Below are 14168 nucleotides of genomic sequence, written 5' to 3' on the forward strand. Positions count from 1 at the left end.
GGCGGTGCTGGCTGAGTCTTTTGGGGCCCAGATAATATCATACGCCGACGATACCCAGCTCCTTTTCACGTGTGCAAAGGGGGCTGAGTTTGATGGAGAAAGTATCTGTGGCTGCCTAGGAGCTGTATATGAATGGTTTCAGGGTAATAGTCTTAAGTGTAACCCTGGAAAATCTGAGGTGCTTTTCTTTGGCTGCCAATCTGACCCGAGTTGGCAGGAATGGTGGCCGCATGACATGTTTCCCCCGGCATCTTCCTCCACCGTGGCGAAAAACCTGGGGGTTAAAATTGATAACGGCCTGACCATGAAAGCCCAAGTTCTTGGCCTTGTGGGCGTCTGCTTTGGCTTGCTTAGGATGTTGCGGAGGTTTCTCCCTCTGCTCTCTTTTGACCATCGTAAGATTACCGTCCATGCCCTCATAGGTTCGAGGCTGGACTATTCCAATGTTCTCTACCTGGGTTTGCCTGACTACCTGCTGCAGCGTCTTCAGGTAGTCCAGAACTCGGCCGCCCGCGCCATTTATGGTCTCCCCCGCCGTGCCAGTGCCTCTGACCTTTTATCCACCTTGCACTGGCTCCCTGTCAGAAAGCGAATTGCCTTTAAGGCCCTTACTTTGGCCCACAAGGCGCTCTATTCTACTGGAGCGACCTATATCCAGAAAAGGCTAGCCTTCTATAAACCTACCAGGGCTCTGAGATCAGAAACTCTCTCTCTTGCGGTGGTTCCAGTGGTGAAGAAGGCTCGGACTGGTGGACGCTCCTTCAAACGTCTTGCTCCTCAGCTCTGGAACACTCTCCCCCTGTCACTCCGCAGCACTGCCAATCTCCTTGCTTTTAGGAAGGGACTTAAAACCTGGTTGTTTTGTCTCTAGTCTTGTGTTTTACTTTTCTTACTGTTTCCTTCTCTGTTGTGTTATGTGTTAGCTGCTGACCTGTTGGTCTGAAAGCGCCGGGACACTCCTTCGGAGTATCTGAGCGCTATATAAAACCCCCCCATAACATAACATAACTTATAAGGTCCCAAAGGCGAGACCTATTGGCTATGCCAATGCTTGTTATGATTGTCAGGAGTTCAGTCCACAGAACAGTGAGGTGGGAGGGCGGGGAGGAATCTGCAGTTAGAGTATCTACCAGGAAGCTTGTTACCAATGTAAGTAACTTGTTCTGTTGAAGGATACATCTAACCGCAGATTGTTCATCTTTAGATACCACAGCATTACTTCCCAAAGGGGGAGGGTCTGAGGAGTGGACTCAAGTTAGGAAGGGTTGCAGGACCGAATGGGCAAAATGGCGACTGTCAAGGCAGTAATGTTTTGTGACCGAGTGCACTGATGCTCAAGTCAAAGCCTGGCAGATTACCAGAATTGGCAAGTCAATGCCATCGTAACAGCCTTGGCCTTAATGGAAGGAAAAGAAAGGTTGGTTCTTGGTCAGTACATAGAAGATTCTGATGCCGACAAGTATGCATCTAAACCGGGTCCTTTCTGCACCGCCTTCCCTTTCTTTGCTCCACAGAATCACACAAAGAGCTGATCATCCACACAGTGGTCTTTTGTGCAGTCAATCTATAAACTCGAAGCCCTCTAAGGATTTGTGTTAATGGCACTTCTTGTTTTCTTTGGAAGAGTGAGGGGGAATGAAAAACTTTAGGAGGGTGATAGAGGGGCCAACATGAAAATGTATCACAACTTTAGGTACAAAGGCTGCCTGGGTACACATACATTTATGACATAACTTTGAATCGTGAGAGGAGCCCAAGCACTGAAGACATGCATCTTGCAGGTTCATGACCCACATCTGCTTCCTGCAGTCACAGCACAGCTTGAATCCAGTGATTTTCAGGGGAGACATTGTCCCCGGCACCCTGTCTATGGTAGATTTCAAAGTTGGAAAACTGGCAAAGTTGGGAGTGGAGCTTTGCATCAGAAACTGCATAAAGGAAATGACATCAGCATGTTGGGGTTCAGCTTATATGTGGCTCTGCTCCATTATTTCCAGGGTCGTATAGAGTCATTGCGTAGCCACACACCATCACGTATCGGCACAAGAAGCAGTGCTGAAGAATTTTCTAGATCCAGTCTGGCACCTAGGGATATTCTAAAGATGAAGAATCTACAGTTTGAATTACCCATCAGAAAGTATATTTACCTCATTGTATTAGCTGGTACACCCCAGAGAAAGTCAAGACAATTCAGATAATGATGTATTAATTGGTAAAAATGTTTTATTAAAAACAATAAAACTTTTCAACCTTAATAATAAAAAATACAACATTTGAATTTCATGGTTCGAACCTTAGGAAAAACCCCTAAAAATAAAGGCTTATAAATAATTTTATTATTCACAGTTTAGAAATTCATGTAACTCAATGTAATCTGGACCGCTTAATTTCATTTGTATCTCCAGAATTTTTTCTCTTTCGGGATGTTAGTGTTTCGTTCATTCTGCTATTCTGTAGAGACGACAGTGCTTCTGGTAAACAGTAAGAGTCCATTGGAGGAGGAGGTTCCTGAAAAAGAAATGTGTTACAAGATTCATTCGATAGCACCAAACGTTCTAATTTAAAATACCTCAATTGGTTCCTATTTTACTTTTCTCCAACAATCATGAACCACCCACATGCTGGTTATAGATTTTTAGTGAGGATTGTACAAGCTTTTACCAATAGTACAGAATAAGAGAAGAGGTACAATACAGTCCGCAAGGTTGATGCAGCAGATCATGAGAATTCACATCAGAGCTGGTTTTGAGATCCTCAGGAAGCCATGTGCTAAAGCACAAGTTACTACTTGTGTAACGATATATCTGTAAGAGACATTAGTTAGTATTAGATTCCTTACCTTAGAATATCCCCAGGCGTCAGACTGGATCCGGAAACTTTTGCGTAGCAGTACCCTTGCGCGTCGGTAGGCGTCGTCTGCGGCTCCGCGTCCGTCGTCGGCGTCTTGGGCGCCGTGATGACGTCGTCTGAGTACTTAGAGTCCGCCTCCGCGTGCTGACGTCAGTTCTTAGACACAGCTTTTCCGCGCCAGAAACGCAGAGCCATGTTAAAAACCAACACTGGTGCCATTGAAACTAGGGCCCTGAAAGGGGGTAACCCTAACCCTAGATATCGGTTCGCAGAACGGGGAGGATGGGTGGCTCGGTAAGGAATCTAATACTAACTAATGTCTCTTACAGATATATCGTTACACAAGTAGTAACTTGTGCATCTGAAAGAGACACGTTAGTATTAGATTCCTTACCTTAGAATAGATACCCCAGCAATACCAACCCCGGTGGTGGGTCTGCGAACCAATAATCACACCAGAAAGTCCTGGAGGACGGAACGGCCAAAGAAGCCATCCCTCCGGACTTGACTGTCCAGGCAGTAGTGTCTAGCAAACGTGTGCAGCGATGCCCACGTAGCTGCCTGACAGATATCCTGAAAGGGCACACCCCGGCCAAGGGCAGTTGTAGTAGCCGTGGCTTGGGTGGAATGAGCCCGTAATCCAACAGGGGGCTCCTTTCTAGCCAAGGAGTAGCATGCCTGGATACACAAGATGATCCACCGGGAGATGGTCCTCTTGTGCACCGCTTTCCCCTTCTTAGCGCCCACGTAACCAACAAAGAGTTGGTCATCCACCCGGAACTGGCGTGTGCGGTCCAAGTAAAATGAGAGCGCACGTTTTGGGTCCAGACGGTGGAGCCGCTCTTCCTCTTTAGAGGGATGCGGTGGCGGGAAGAAGGTTGGCAAGGTGATAGACTGCCCGATGTGGAAGGCCGTGACAACCTTGGGCAGGAAAGATGGCTTAGTACGCAACACCACTTTGTCCGGATGGACAGAAAGGAAAGGTGGAGTACAAGAAAGGGCCTGGAGCTCACTCACTCTCCTGGCAGAGGTGATGGCAACCAGGAAAGCAGTCTTCAGAGTAAGAAGACGGAGAGGACAGTTCTGAAGTGGCTCAAAAGGAGCACACATCAGAAACGTAAGAACCAGGTTCAAGTCCCACTGAGGCATCACAAACGGAACAGGAGGAAATGTGTGTGTGATGCCTTTTAGAAATCTATTTACAATAGGGGACTTGAACAAAGAAGGTTGATCAGGCAGCCTCAGAAAGGCTGAAAGGGCAGAAAGGTAGCCCTTGATAGTGCCCAGAGCAGAGCCCTGCTGGGCAAGAGAAAGAAGGAAGAGAAGAACCTCAGAGAGAGGGGCAGCAAGAGGATCCACAGCCTTTGCTGTGCACCATGCCACAAATCTGTTCCACCTGCAGGCGTATACCGACTTTGTGGAGGGACGCCTGGCTGCCAGAATGACGTTACAGACTTCAGGAGGCAAGTCAAATGGCCTCAACTGTCGCCGCTCAATCTCCAAGCATGGAGCTGGAGACTGGACAGGTTCGGGTGGAGGACCGTCCCCTGCTGCTGCGACAGAAGGTCCTCCTGAAGAGGCAGACGAACCGGGGGATCGACTGACATACTGAGTAGCTCTGGATACCAGTACCTTCTCGCCCAGTCCGGAGCCACAAGGATGACTTGGGCCCGGTCGCGCCTGATCTTCTTCAGCACTCTGGGCAGAAGTGGTATAGGCGGAAAGGCGTACAATAGACTGCAACTCCACTCGCGACGAAAAGCGTCTCCGAGCGAGTGCCGCCTTGGAAATTCCAACGCGCAGAACTGATGACATTGCGCGTTCTCTTCGGTGGCGAATAGATCTAACCAAGGCTCTCCCCATTGCTGAAAGAGGCCTTGCGCCACGTCCGAGTTCAGACGCCATTCGTGATCCATCATGCACCGACGGCTGAGCTCGTCCGCCCTGGCGTTCAGAGAAATTGCCAGGTGTTGAGCCACCAGGGTTACGCCCTGGCGTTCCAGCCATTGCCAGAGGCGCAGAGCCTCCTGGCAAGGGGTCTGTGAGAAGTTGGCCTGATATATGATGCTCACTAGTTCTAGTGATCACCTTGTATCAGTCCAAACAACCCTTATGGTGATTGGTTGTAAGTCAACCTTATAGACCAGCTATCCTAATGGTAGCATGGACAAAGCAGTCTTAGGCTAAACTCTTTTGGCATGTGAAGCTAGCTGTTTTACCACAATATAACCCCTTGAATACCAGATGAAAGGACACCACACAGGTTGTTATGAAAATAAACAATATATTTATTAATAACAACACCTCTGAACTCTTTATGAGATCAGAGGGCTAAGCACATGACAATACTAAGAAGGAAATACGAGTTAGCACAATATTTACACGTGTGCCTTAGGGGCACGACAAACCATATACTAAAAACAATGGAATGCGAGGAAGGAAAGTACTGTAAGGAGATCCAGAGGCTGGAGGATCGCTGGGACTACGCTACGAACTAGGTAAGTAAGGAGCAGGAGGCCCACGGGACTCACGTGCAGAGTGGAAACTCTCACGCGGGATGCGTACCAACGTCTATGGATACTACAGTTTACAAAGTTACGGATTCCGGACGAACCCGGCTGGATGGAGGGAAAACAACAGTGGACCTGGACACTAGGATAATGGACACTGACTTCAGCACCTAGAAGCTTTAGTTACCTAACCCACAGGCTGCGGATACATAGGGCTGAAGTGGTGTCGGGTTCGCTGCGTTGATCCCGGTGATGCCTGAAACAAAGAGTTGCTGGCAGGCAGCCAGATGGAGGAGTCCGGTGGTTCCAAGGATGGAACTAGGAAGGAGAAGTCCTGCAAGGGAAGGGGGCAGAGTCTTGGTCACTAGCCAGTGACGGTGCTGGAACCAGGAGGGAACCAGATGCTGTCACCGCGTTCAGGTGAAGGAAGGGTCGCTTCTCTCTGTAGCTGCGCGGACCAGGAGCTGTTCTTCACGACCAGGCTGGAGGCACGAGCTGTCCCACGTAGTCTGCTGCTGATGGCGGTGTTGGATCGTCGATCTGGTCAACAGGCCTTGGCTAGTGCAAGCCACGCGGTGGAACAAAGATGGCGTCTGGTGCGGACCAGGAGGGTCCGGGGTGCTTCTCTGTCACAAGGAAGCAAGGGCCAGTCTGGGGGACCAGACTAGCAGTGTTGACATCTTCGGGTCGTCGTCTCAGAGGTCACGAGCCAGCCGGCAAGTGACCAGACAACAGGAAAGGCAGCAACCAGGCAAAAGGGCCCCACGCAGATCTCGTGGAGGCTGGGGGGGCTGACCTTGGATGCAGGTGCTGTGTCGGTGTGGGGCTTCTCAGTCCCCGATGCACTTACTCGAGGGTCCCTCGGTGGTCGTGCTGGAAGCACTGGGCAGGTTTCTTCAGGATGGCCGTCTCCACGTTGCTCGTCGCACCCACGGGTCCCAGCTGTGCTGTGGATGTGGGTAGAGGTCAGAGGGGTCTGGAGGTCCGGGTCTTGTTGAGCTGGGTCGTCGGATTCCGGGAAGGAAGGACTTGCAGCAAACCGCACAGGAGCTTGATGGTGCCTGCGAAGCAGGATGGTCACTCCTTGACCATAGGGGAGATTCTTCAGTCTTCTGATGTTCAGGAGGTCGAAGGTTTCTTCGTGGAAGTTGTCAAGATTAATCTAACTGGGAATGGGACCAGCTCCTACCTTTATTCAGCTAAAGGGGGCTGCACTACGACTAGGTCCCTCCCCTGGGGGGTGGTTACACCCCCTATCCTTTGTCCGGTTTCCCGCCAGAGCTGGGGCTGGAGTGACCCAGCAACTGGTTGGAACCGGTGTATGCACAGGGCACCTTGTGTGCCCCAGGCATGTCTCATTCCTTTCAGCCTTGGCCTACCTAATACACAAAATACTGTCTGGGGTGGTGCTAGCACCTCCCAAGGCAGGAAACCCTTTGTCTGAGCCTCCCTCGCTGGAAGGACTCCCAGCAGCAGGCGGTCAGACTTGTGTCTGTGGTAGCAGCATCCATTTTGTGATGCTGAGGCTCGAGTTAACTTTAACCGGGGTTCACAGTTACATACATGTCGTGTCCCTCTAGAAGGGTGGAATACTACCCCGTCGCCAGAATTGGTGAGGGGGTAGTATTCCAATTCGTATGACACCTTACTTGACATGTTTTGATAATGTTATACCAGAGTTAGCATTTAACCGCGAAGGATTATAATGCACTTAAGAGTATATGGTATAGCGTTATCATGGAACAGCTATTAGGACTTGGTTCCGCAAGCTGCAAGTGGGCTCAGCTCATGCCAGAGCACCATCTCACATAATTCCAAGCACTCTGCCTTCAGGATTGATAAGGCCTGCCATAGGAGTGACTGATAGGAATATATGTGTCCATTTTAGGTTTTAGATATAGGGAACTATATCTAAAGCAAACGGTGATTACACCACCTTGCCCCAGCTGTCGTGCAGCCAGTTGTGTCTGTTTTGGATGGCCAGCCAGGGGTGGCATAATACATGCTGCAGCCCCTGGTAGGCCCTGGGTACACCTATGCCCTGGATACCTAAGGTATACTGTACAGGGACTGATAAGGTGGCCCAGTACCAATTGATAAATGCACCTAGGGTACATGGTTGTAATTTTAGAGAGAGCGAACAGCTAGGCTGTGGGTCTGATTAGCAGGCCCACAGCCAGGGAAAGTCGTAAACCAGTGAAGCAAAAAGCAAAAATCTGGGGTGGCTATGGGATGGCAGACCCCACTCTCCTACAGGGTCCACAACCCTACCCCGCCCTGTTTGTTGCAGTACCACATGGCAGTGGTGTTGTCCGTGAACACCTGCACTACACTCCCCCGGAATGCCTTCAGTGCTAGACGAATCGCCCGTAACTCCAACATGTTGATGTGGAGCCGGGCCTCCGCCGGAGACCAGAGGCCTCTGATCTCGGCCTCTCCTATGTGGCCTCCCCAGCCCTGGAGGGACGCGTCCGTCACAACTACGTGCTCCGGTTGGGGAAGGGAGAGGGATCTGCCGCTGACCCAATCGCGGTCCTTGAGCCACCACTGCAGCGGTCTCGCAGTGCCCTCCGAGATCAGGACGTGGTCGGGCAGGTTGCCCTGATGCTGGGCCCACTGAAACTTCAGGTCCCACTGCAGAGCCCGCATCCGCCACATGGCGTGATGCACCAGTAGGATGCAGGAGGCCATCAGCCCCAGAAGCCGCAGCGTCAACCTGACCGAGACCCAGAATAACGGCTGAAAGATGGGAATCAGAGCCTGAATATCCCGGGCCCGCTGTTCGGGTGGATAAACCCGAAACCGCGCCGAGTCGAGAAGCGCTCCGATGTAAAGGAGCTTCTGAGAGGGGCACAGGTGTGACTTCGGCACATTGATGGAGAACCCCAGCCGGTGCAGGAGATCTGCCGTAGTCTGGAGGTGGCTGACGACTGTCTGGGGCGAGCCCGCCTTCAACAACCCGTCGTCGAGGTAGGGGAAGACTGAAACCCCTAACCTGCGCAGGTGAGCTGCGACCACCGACATCACCTTTGTGAACACCCGTGGGGCGCTGGTAAGGCCGAAGGTGAGCACGGTATACTGAAAGTGCTCGTGGCCAACCGTGAACCGCAGGTAGCGCCGGTGGGCCGGCAGAACGGGGATGTGGAAATAAGCGTCCTGCAAGTCCAACGCTACCATCCAGTCTTCTGGGTCCAGGGCAGCTAGGACCTGAGCCAGTGTCAGCATTTTGAACTTCTCCTTCCGGAGGAAGCCGCTGACGTTCCTTAGGTCCAAGATAGGGCGTAGGCCCCCTTTGCCCTTCTTGGGTACCAGTAAGTAGTGGGAGTAGCAACCACACCCTACTTCTGGCCCAGGAACGCGCTCGATGGCCCCCTTGGCCAAGAGGGCCGTAACTTCCTTCTGCAGAAGTCGCAAATGATCCCCCGATACACGGTGGTTCTGCGGTGGCATGGCTGGAGGAGTCGCCTCGAAGGGGAGAGAGTAGCCCCTTCGGACGATTTGCAGCACCCACCTGTCCGAAGTGACAGTGCGCCAGTGGAGGCGGTGATGGCGAACCCTGCCCCCCACTGGCGTCACATGAGCCTGAAAGCACGGACTAGGAGGGTTTTGAGGCAGATGCTGCGGGGGAAGGTGTGGACTGACCTCGCCGTTGTCCCCGACCGCCTGGCTGGCGGTTCCCACGGCTGCCACCGCGTTGGGTATAACCTTGCGGAGCGTGGCTGGCAGCACGCGTGGGTACACCCCTTCCGTGGCCACGAAAGGAGTGAAAGGCAGCCGATTGCTGGCGCGGGGCCGAGAGGCCCAAGGACTTGGCCGTAGCCCTGGAGTCCTTAAATCGCTCAAGCACATGGTCTGCCTTGTCGCCAAAAAGGCGACGGCCATCAAACGGCATGTCCATCAGTGTGTTTTGGACATCGGCCGAAAAGTTGGCGGACCTCAACCAGGCGTGACGTCTGACCGCCACTGTCGTTGCCATCGCTCTACCTAGTGAGTCGGTGGTATCCAGCCCACACCGGATAGAATATTTGGCTGCATCCCGGCCCTCCACAAGGGCTTGGCCGAGTTTGGCCCGTACCTCCAACGGACACTCTGGCAGCACTTCCGCAACCGTATCCCACAGAGAGTGGGTGTAGCGGCCCAAGAGGCATGCGGTATTGGAAGACCGCAGACCCAGACTAAGGGACGAAAAGATCTTTTTACCGTACTGCTCGTACCTCTTGGATTCCCTGTCCGGCGGCGCCGACGGGAATGCGGTCTGGGAATTGGAGGCCTGGATGACCAGGCTCTCGGGGGTGGGATGGGTGGACAGGAAACATGGGTCGCCCGGGGCTGGGCGGTGGCGTCTGGCCACGTTCCTATCTACGGGCGAACCCGTAGCGGGCTTGGACCAAGTGCCCAGAAGAACGTCGGTCAGGTCCTCATTAAAGGGCAGCAGAGGCTCGGCCGAGCTTGACTGCGGCTTAAGGACCTCAGTGAGGAGGTTAGTCCTCACGGCCGCGACAGGGAGCTAAAGGCCCAAGGCCTTGGCAGCCCTCATCAACACCACACTGTAGGTTGCCCCCTCCTCCGAAGCCACGGTAGGAGGGGAGACAAATCCAGCGTCTGGAGAGGTGTCCAGGCCACTGGCCTCCCCAAGGTCTCCTGCCCAATCCTCATGAGACGGACACTCTCGGGTCAGAGGGTCCTCAGACCCCTCCCAATCCCCTTCATCACCCATCTCCTGATACTCAGGGTTTTCAATCAATGGGGCCTGTTCATAGAAGTGAAACTCTCCAAACGACGTCTGGAGCGGCAGGAACAGGAATGAAGGAGGTATCTGGGACGGCGACACCCGATGGTCCAACGCCGGGGAGGTCGTAAGGTCCACGGGCGACGATCGGGATCCCGAAGAAGGTCTAGGGGGGTCCCGCGGCGCCGGGACCGCTGGACCCTGCGGCGCCGGGCCCGAAGGCACCGGCGGCGTCGGGATTGTGGGGCCCTGCGGCGCCTGGCCCGAAGGCGTCGGGGTCGAAGCACCCGACCCGCTAGAGGCCCCAGACGGGTCCGCTGGGCCCGAAGGCACCGCGGAGCCCGTCGGAGGAGAGAGTTTCCTCATGGCCATGAGGAAGCGCTCGATCTCCTCCGGCGTCGCGTCCAGCCCAGGGACCGTAGGGTGTGGAGCTGGACGCGGCGCCCGTGCCTCCGACGGAGCCGCGTGGGTGGTGTCACCCGAACCCCCGGCCGCATCGCGCAAGCGGCGGGGTGGAGTCCGAAGAGCGATGACGCCTCTTGGACTTCTTGTGCTTCTTGTAGGAAGGTAGATCCCTGACTATGGTTGCCCCCAACTTTTTGCCTGGTGTTTTGCTGGTTTTCTGACTTAGTTGACCTGGGACCCTGCTATTCAGGGCCCCAGGCCTACTGCTCTCTCTGTAAAATGGATTCCATGTACCTTAGGTACATATCTAATTGGATACTGAGTCACCTTATCAGTCCCTGTACAGTGTACCTTAGGTACCCAGGGCATAGGTTTACCCAGGGCCTACCAGGGGCTGCAGCATGTATTATGCCACCCCTGGCTGGCCATCCAAATCTGACACAACTGGCTGCACGACAGCTGGGGCAAGGTGGTGTAATCACCCTTTGCTTTAGATATAGTATACCTATATCTAACCCTAAAATGGAAACACAGATCTCCTATCAGTCACTCCTATGGCAGGCCTTAACAATCCTGGAGGCAGAGTGCTTGGAATCGTGTGAGATGGTGCTCTGGCATGAGCTGAGCCTGTCTGCGGCTTTCGGGATCCATCCCTTAGCCGTTTCCATGATATCGCATACCATATACTCTTAAGTGCATTATAATCCTCGCGGTTACATGCCAACTCTGGTATCGCTTTATCAAAACATGTCGAGTAAGGGGTCATACGAATAGGAATACTAACCCCTCGCCAATTCTGGCGACGGGGTTAGCATTCCACCCTTCTAGAGGGACACGACATGTATGTAACCTATAACCCCGGTTAAAGCCTCAGCTCCACAAAATGGATGCTGCCACCGAGACACAAGTCTGCCCTCCTGCTGCTGGGAGTCCTCCCAGAGCAGGAGGCAAGGACAAAGGGTTTCCTGCCAGGGGCGGTGCCAGCACCGTCCCAGGCAGGGTTTTGTGTATTCTAGGTAGGCAGGGCTTCAGAGGAAGGTGACTGCAAGTGGCACCCCGGTGCTCACTGTGCATAGGCCGGCTTGAACCAGTTCCAGGGGCACACCAGACCCTGAGCTGGGGAAAGCCCGCCAAAGGAGAGGGGTGTAACCACCCCCCTCCTGGTCCCACCCCTTGGGCAGGACTTAGTCGCGTGCCAGCCCCCTTTTCCAAGATAAAGGTAGGAGCAGGCCCCCTTCCAGATCAGATCATCTTTGGAATCAAGACACGACTTTCTACGAAAGGACTTCAAGATTTCTTCTTCAAGATTCTCCCTTGTGGCTAAGGAGTAGTCACCCTGCATCCGCAGGCACCATCTTAAGAACACTGCGGTCTGCTGTAAGTCCTTCCTCCGGAATCCGACTGCCCAGCTCGACGAGAACCGGCTTCCCTGGCACCTCTGACCTCTACCCACCTCTACAGCCAAGCTGAGAACTGTGGGTGCGACGAGACCTCGAGGGACCGGCCATCTTCAAGACTGCACGACTTCTTTCCAGCACGACCGCCGAGGAATCCTCTGGTGAGTGCTTTGGGGTCCGAGAAGCCCCAACCCTGAGCAGCCCCAGCACCGAAGTTCAGCCTCCCAGCATCTCCACGATCTGCGTGGGGCCCTTCTGCTTTTTGCTGCTCACCGCGTTGTTTGGCTACTAGCCCGCTGGCTTGTGGCCTTCTTAACGACGCCCGACGACATCACTGCTGCTGGTCTGGTTGCTCCAGACTGGCCCTTGCTTCCCTTCTTCAGAGAAGCACCCTGGACCCTCCTGGTCCACTCAAGACGTCATTTTAGGTCCACCGCGTGGGCCTTGCATTTGCCAAGACTTGTTGCCCCAATCCTGGGTCCAGCGACGTCGACAGCAAGAACCTTCGTGGGACAGCTCGCACCTCCATCCTGGTCGCCGACAACGCCTCCTGGTCCGAGAGACTGCAGAGCCCAGCAGCGCCCACTCACCTGACTGCGGTGACTTCGCCCGGTGCCATCCTGGTGCCCACCTAATCACTGGCTAGTGATTCAAGAACTTGGTCCCCTCTGCTTTCAGGTTTTCCTCTTCCCTGATCCAGGCTTGGATCTCTTCGAACTTTTCTTCACTGGCCGCCTGCCAGCAACTTCTCCTTCAGGCTCCTGGTTCGTCAACGAAGAATCCCGACGTCTTTTCAGACCTATGCAGCCGCAGCCCCTGGGCTAGGTAAACTCGGCATTTCGGTGCCTCTGCATAGCCTCACTATCCAAGGGTCCAGATCCACTTTCGTTTTTGACCTACCTAGTCGGGTTCGCCCGAGAACACTAACTTTGTGAATTCTAGCTTCCATAGGCTTTTTCCCGCCTTACGCGTGAGAGTTCCCACTCTGCACGTGGTGTCCCTAGGCCTCCTGCTCCTAACCTGAGTGTTCAGTATTGTAGGTCTAGCGTTTCTAAAGCCTCTGAGAATCGTTACTTACCTGCTAGTAATTCGCATTCCACTTTTAGAGTATATGGTTTTTCGTGCCCCTCGGGCATTTGTGTAAATTGTGCAACTTAAAGTATTTTCATAAGAGTTTTGTTGTGTGCTTAGCTCCCCGTCTCATAAAGAGCCAGGGTAGTCTTGTTATAAATAAATACACTGTTTATTTTCATAACAACTTGTGTGGTGTCCTTTCACTTGGTGTTCAAGGGGTAATGTGATGGTAAAACAGCTGGCTTAACACGCCCTCTAGAGTCTTAGCCTTAGACTGCTCGTATCCATGCTACTAGGATAGCTGGTCTATAAGGTTGACTTACAACCAATCATCAATAAGGGTTGTTTGGACTGATATATAGTGATCACTAGAATAGTGAACACTGCACATCAGGCCAACTTCTCACACTTCTTACCTGACGACGACTTCGACCCGGAGGAGTGCGGCCTACTCTCGGAGCTGTGGTGGCTCCGAGCCCGCGACCTGTCCCTCGACCTCCCGTGGGACCGGGACCTCTCGCGGCGCGGGACCGACTGCCGGAGTTCGAGTCGCCTGCGGGACCGCTCCCGCCTGGCTTTGGAAGAGAGGGCCGGCAGTCGGAGCAGGCCTTGTCGTCGTGGTCGACACCTGGACAAGTTAGGCACAGGTGATGAGGATCCGTAACCGACATTGTGCGGTCGCAATCCTCGCAGTGCTTAAAGCCGGGCATCCCTACGGCAACGAAAGTCGTGAAGACTTCGAAAAAATTATCAAAAAGTTAGTCAAAAATTGACTAGGGGTTACTGCTTTTTCCAGATCTGCGCTTGCTGGCACGGAAAAAAGAAGAACTGACGTCAGCACGCAGAGGCGGCGTCTAAATACTCCGACGACATCATCACGGCGCCCACGACGCCGACGACGGACGCAGAGCGGCAGACGACGCCTACCGGCGCGCAAGGGTACTGCTACGCAAAAGTTTCCGGATCCAGTCTGACGCCTGGGGATATTCTAAGGTAAGGAATCTAATACTAACGTGTCTCTTTCAGATAACAGAGGCATGCGTTGTACAGTATAATAACATTGCCACCTGATACTGCAAACCTTCATAGCTTATTTTTTTACAAGGTAACAAGTATTTGTTGCAGTGGGCAACAAAAAGAATTGATTATGTCCATTTAATTTGAGGTATTGGTGATAGAATAATCAAGAAGTTTTTCTAGCAG

At 53.2% G+C, this 14168-nt stretch overlaps 1 protein-coding gene across 5 annotated transcripts in view; it reads right to left on the reverse strand.

The window, feature by feature from the left end:
• Positions 1-2205: 2205 nt before the first annotated feature.
• Positions 2206-14168, reverse strand: part of TOPBP1 (DNA topoisomerase II binding protein 1) — a 303450-nt gene continuing 291487 nt past the window's right edge. For all 5 annotated transcript variants that reach the window (XM_078663859.1, XM_078663862.1, XM_078663863.1 and 2 more), the window contains one exon: positions 2206-2508. In XM_078663859.1, the coding sequence (XP_078519985.1) occupies positions 2365-2508 (144 nt within the window). In that variant the 3' untranslated portion in view covers positions 2206-2364. The remainder of the gene's footprint in view (positions 2509-14168) is intronic.

This window comes from Lissotriton helveticus, chromosome 10 (assembly GCF_964261635.1).
Source record: "Lissotriton helveticus chromosome 10, aLisHel1.1, whole genome shotgun sequence".
NCBI lineage: Eukaryota > Metazoa > Chordata > Amphibia > Caudata > Salamandridae > Lissotriton > Lissotriton helveticus.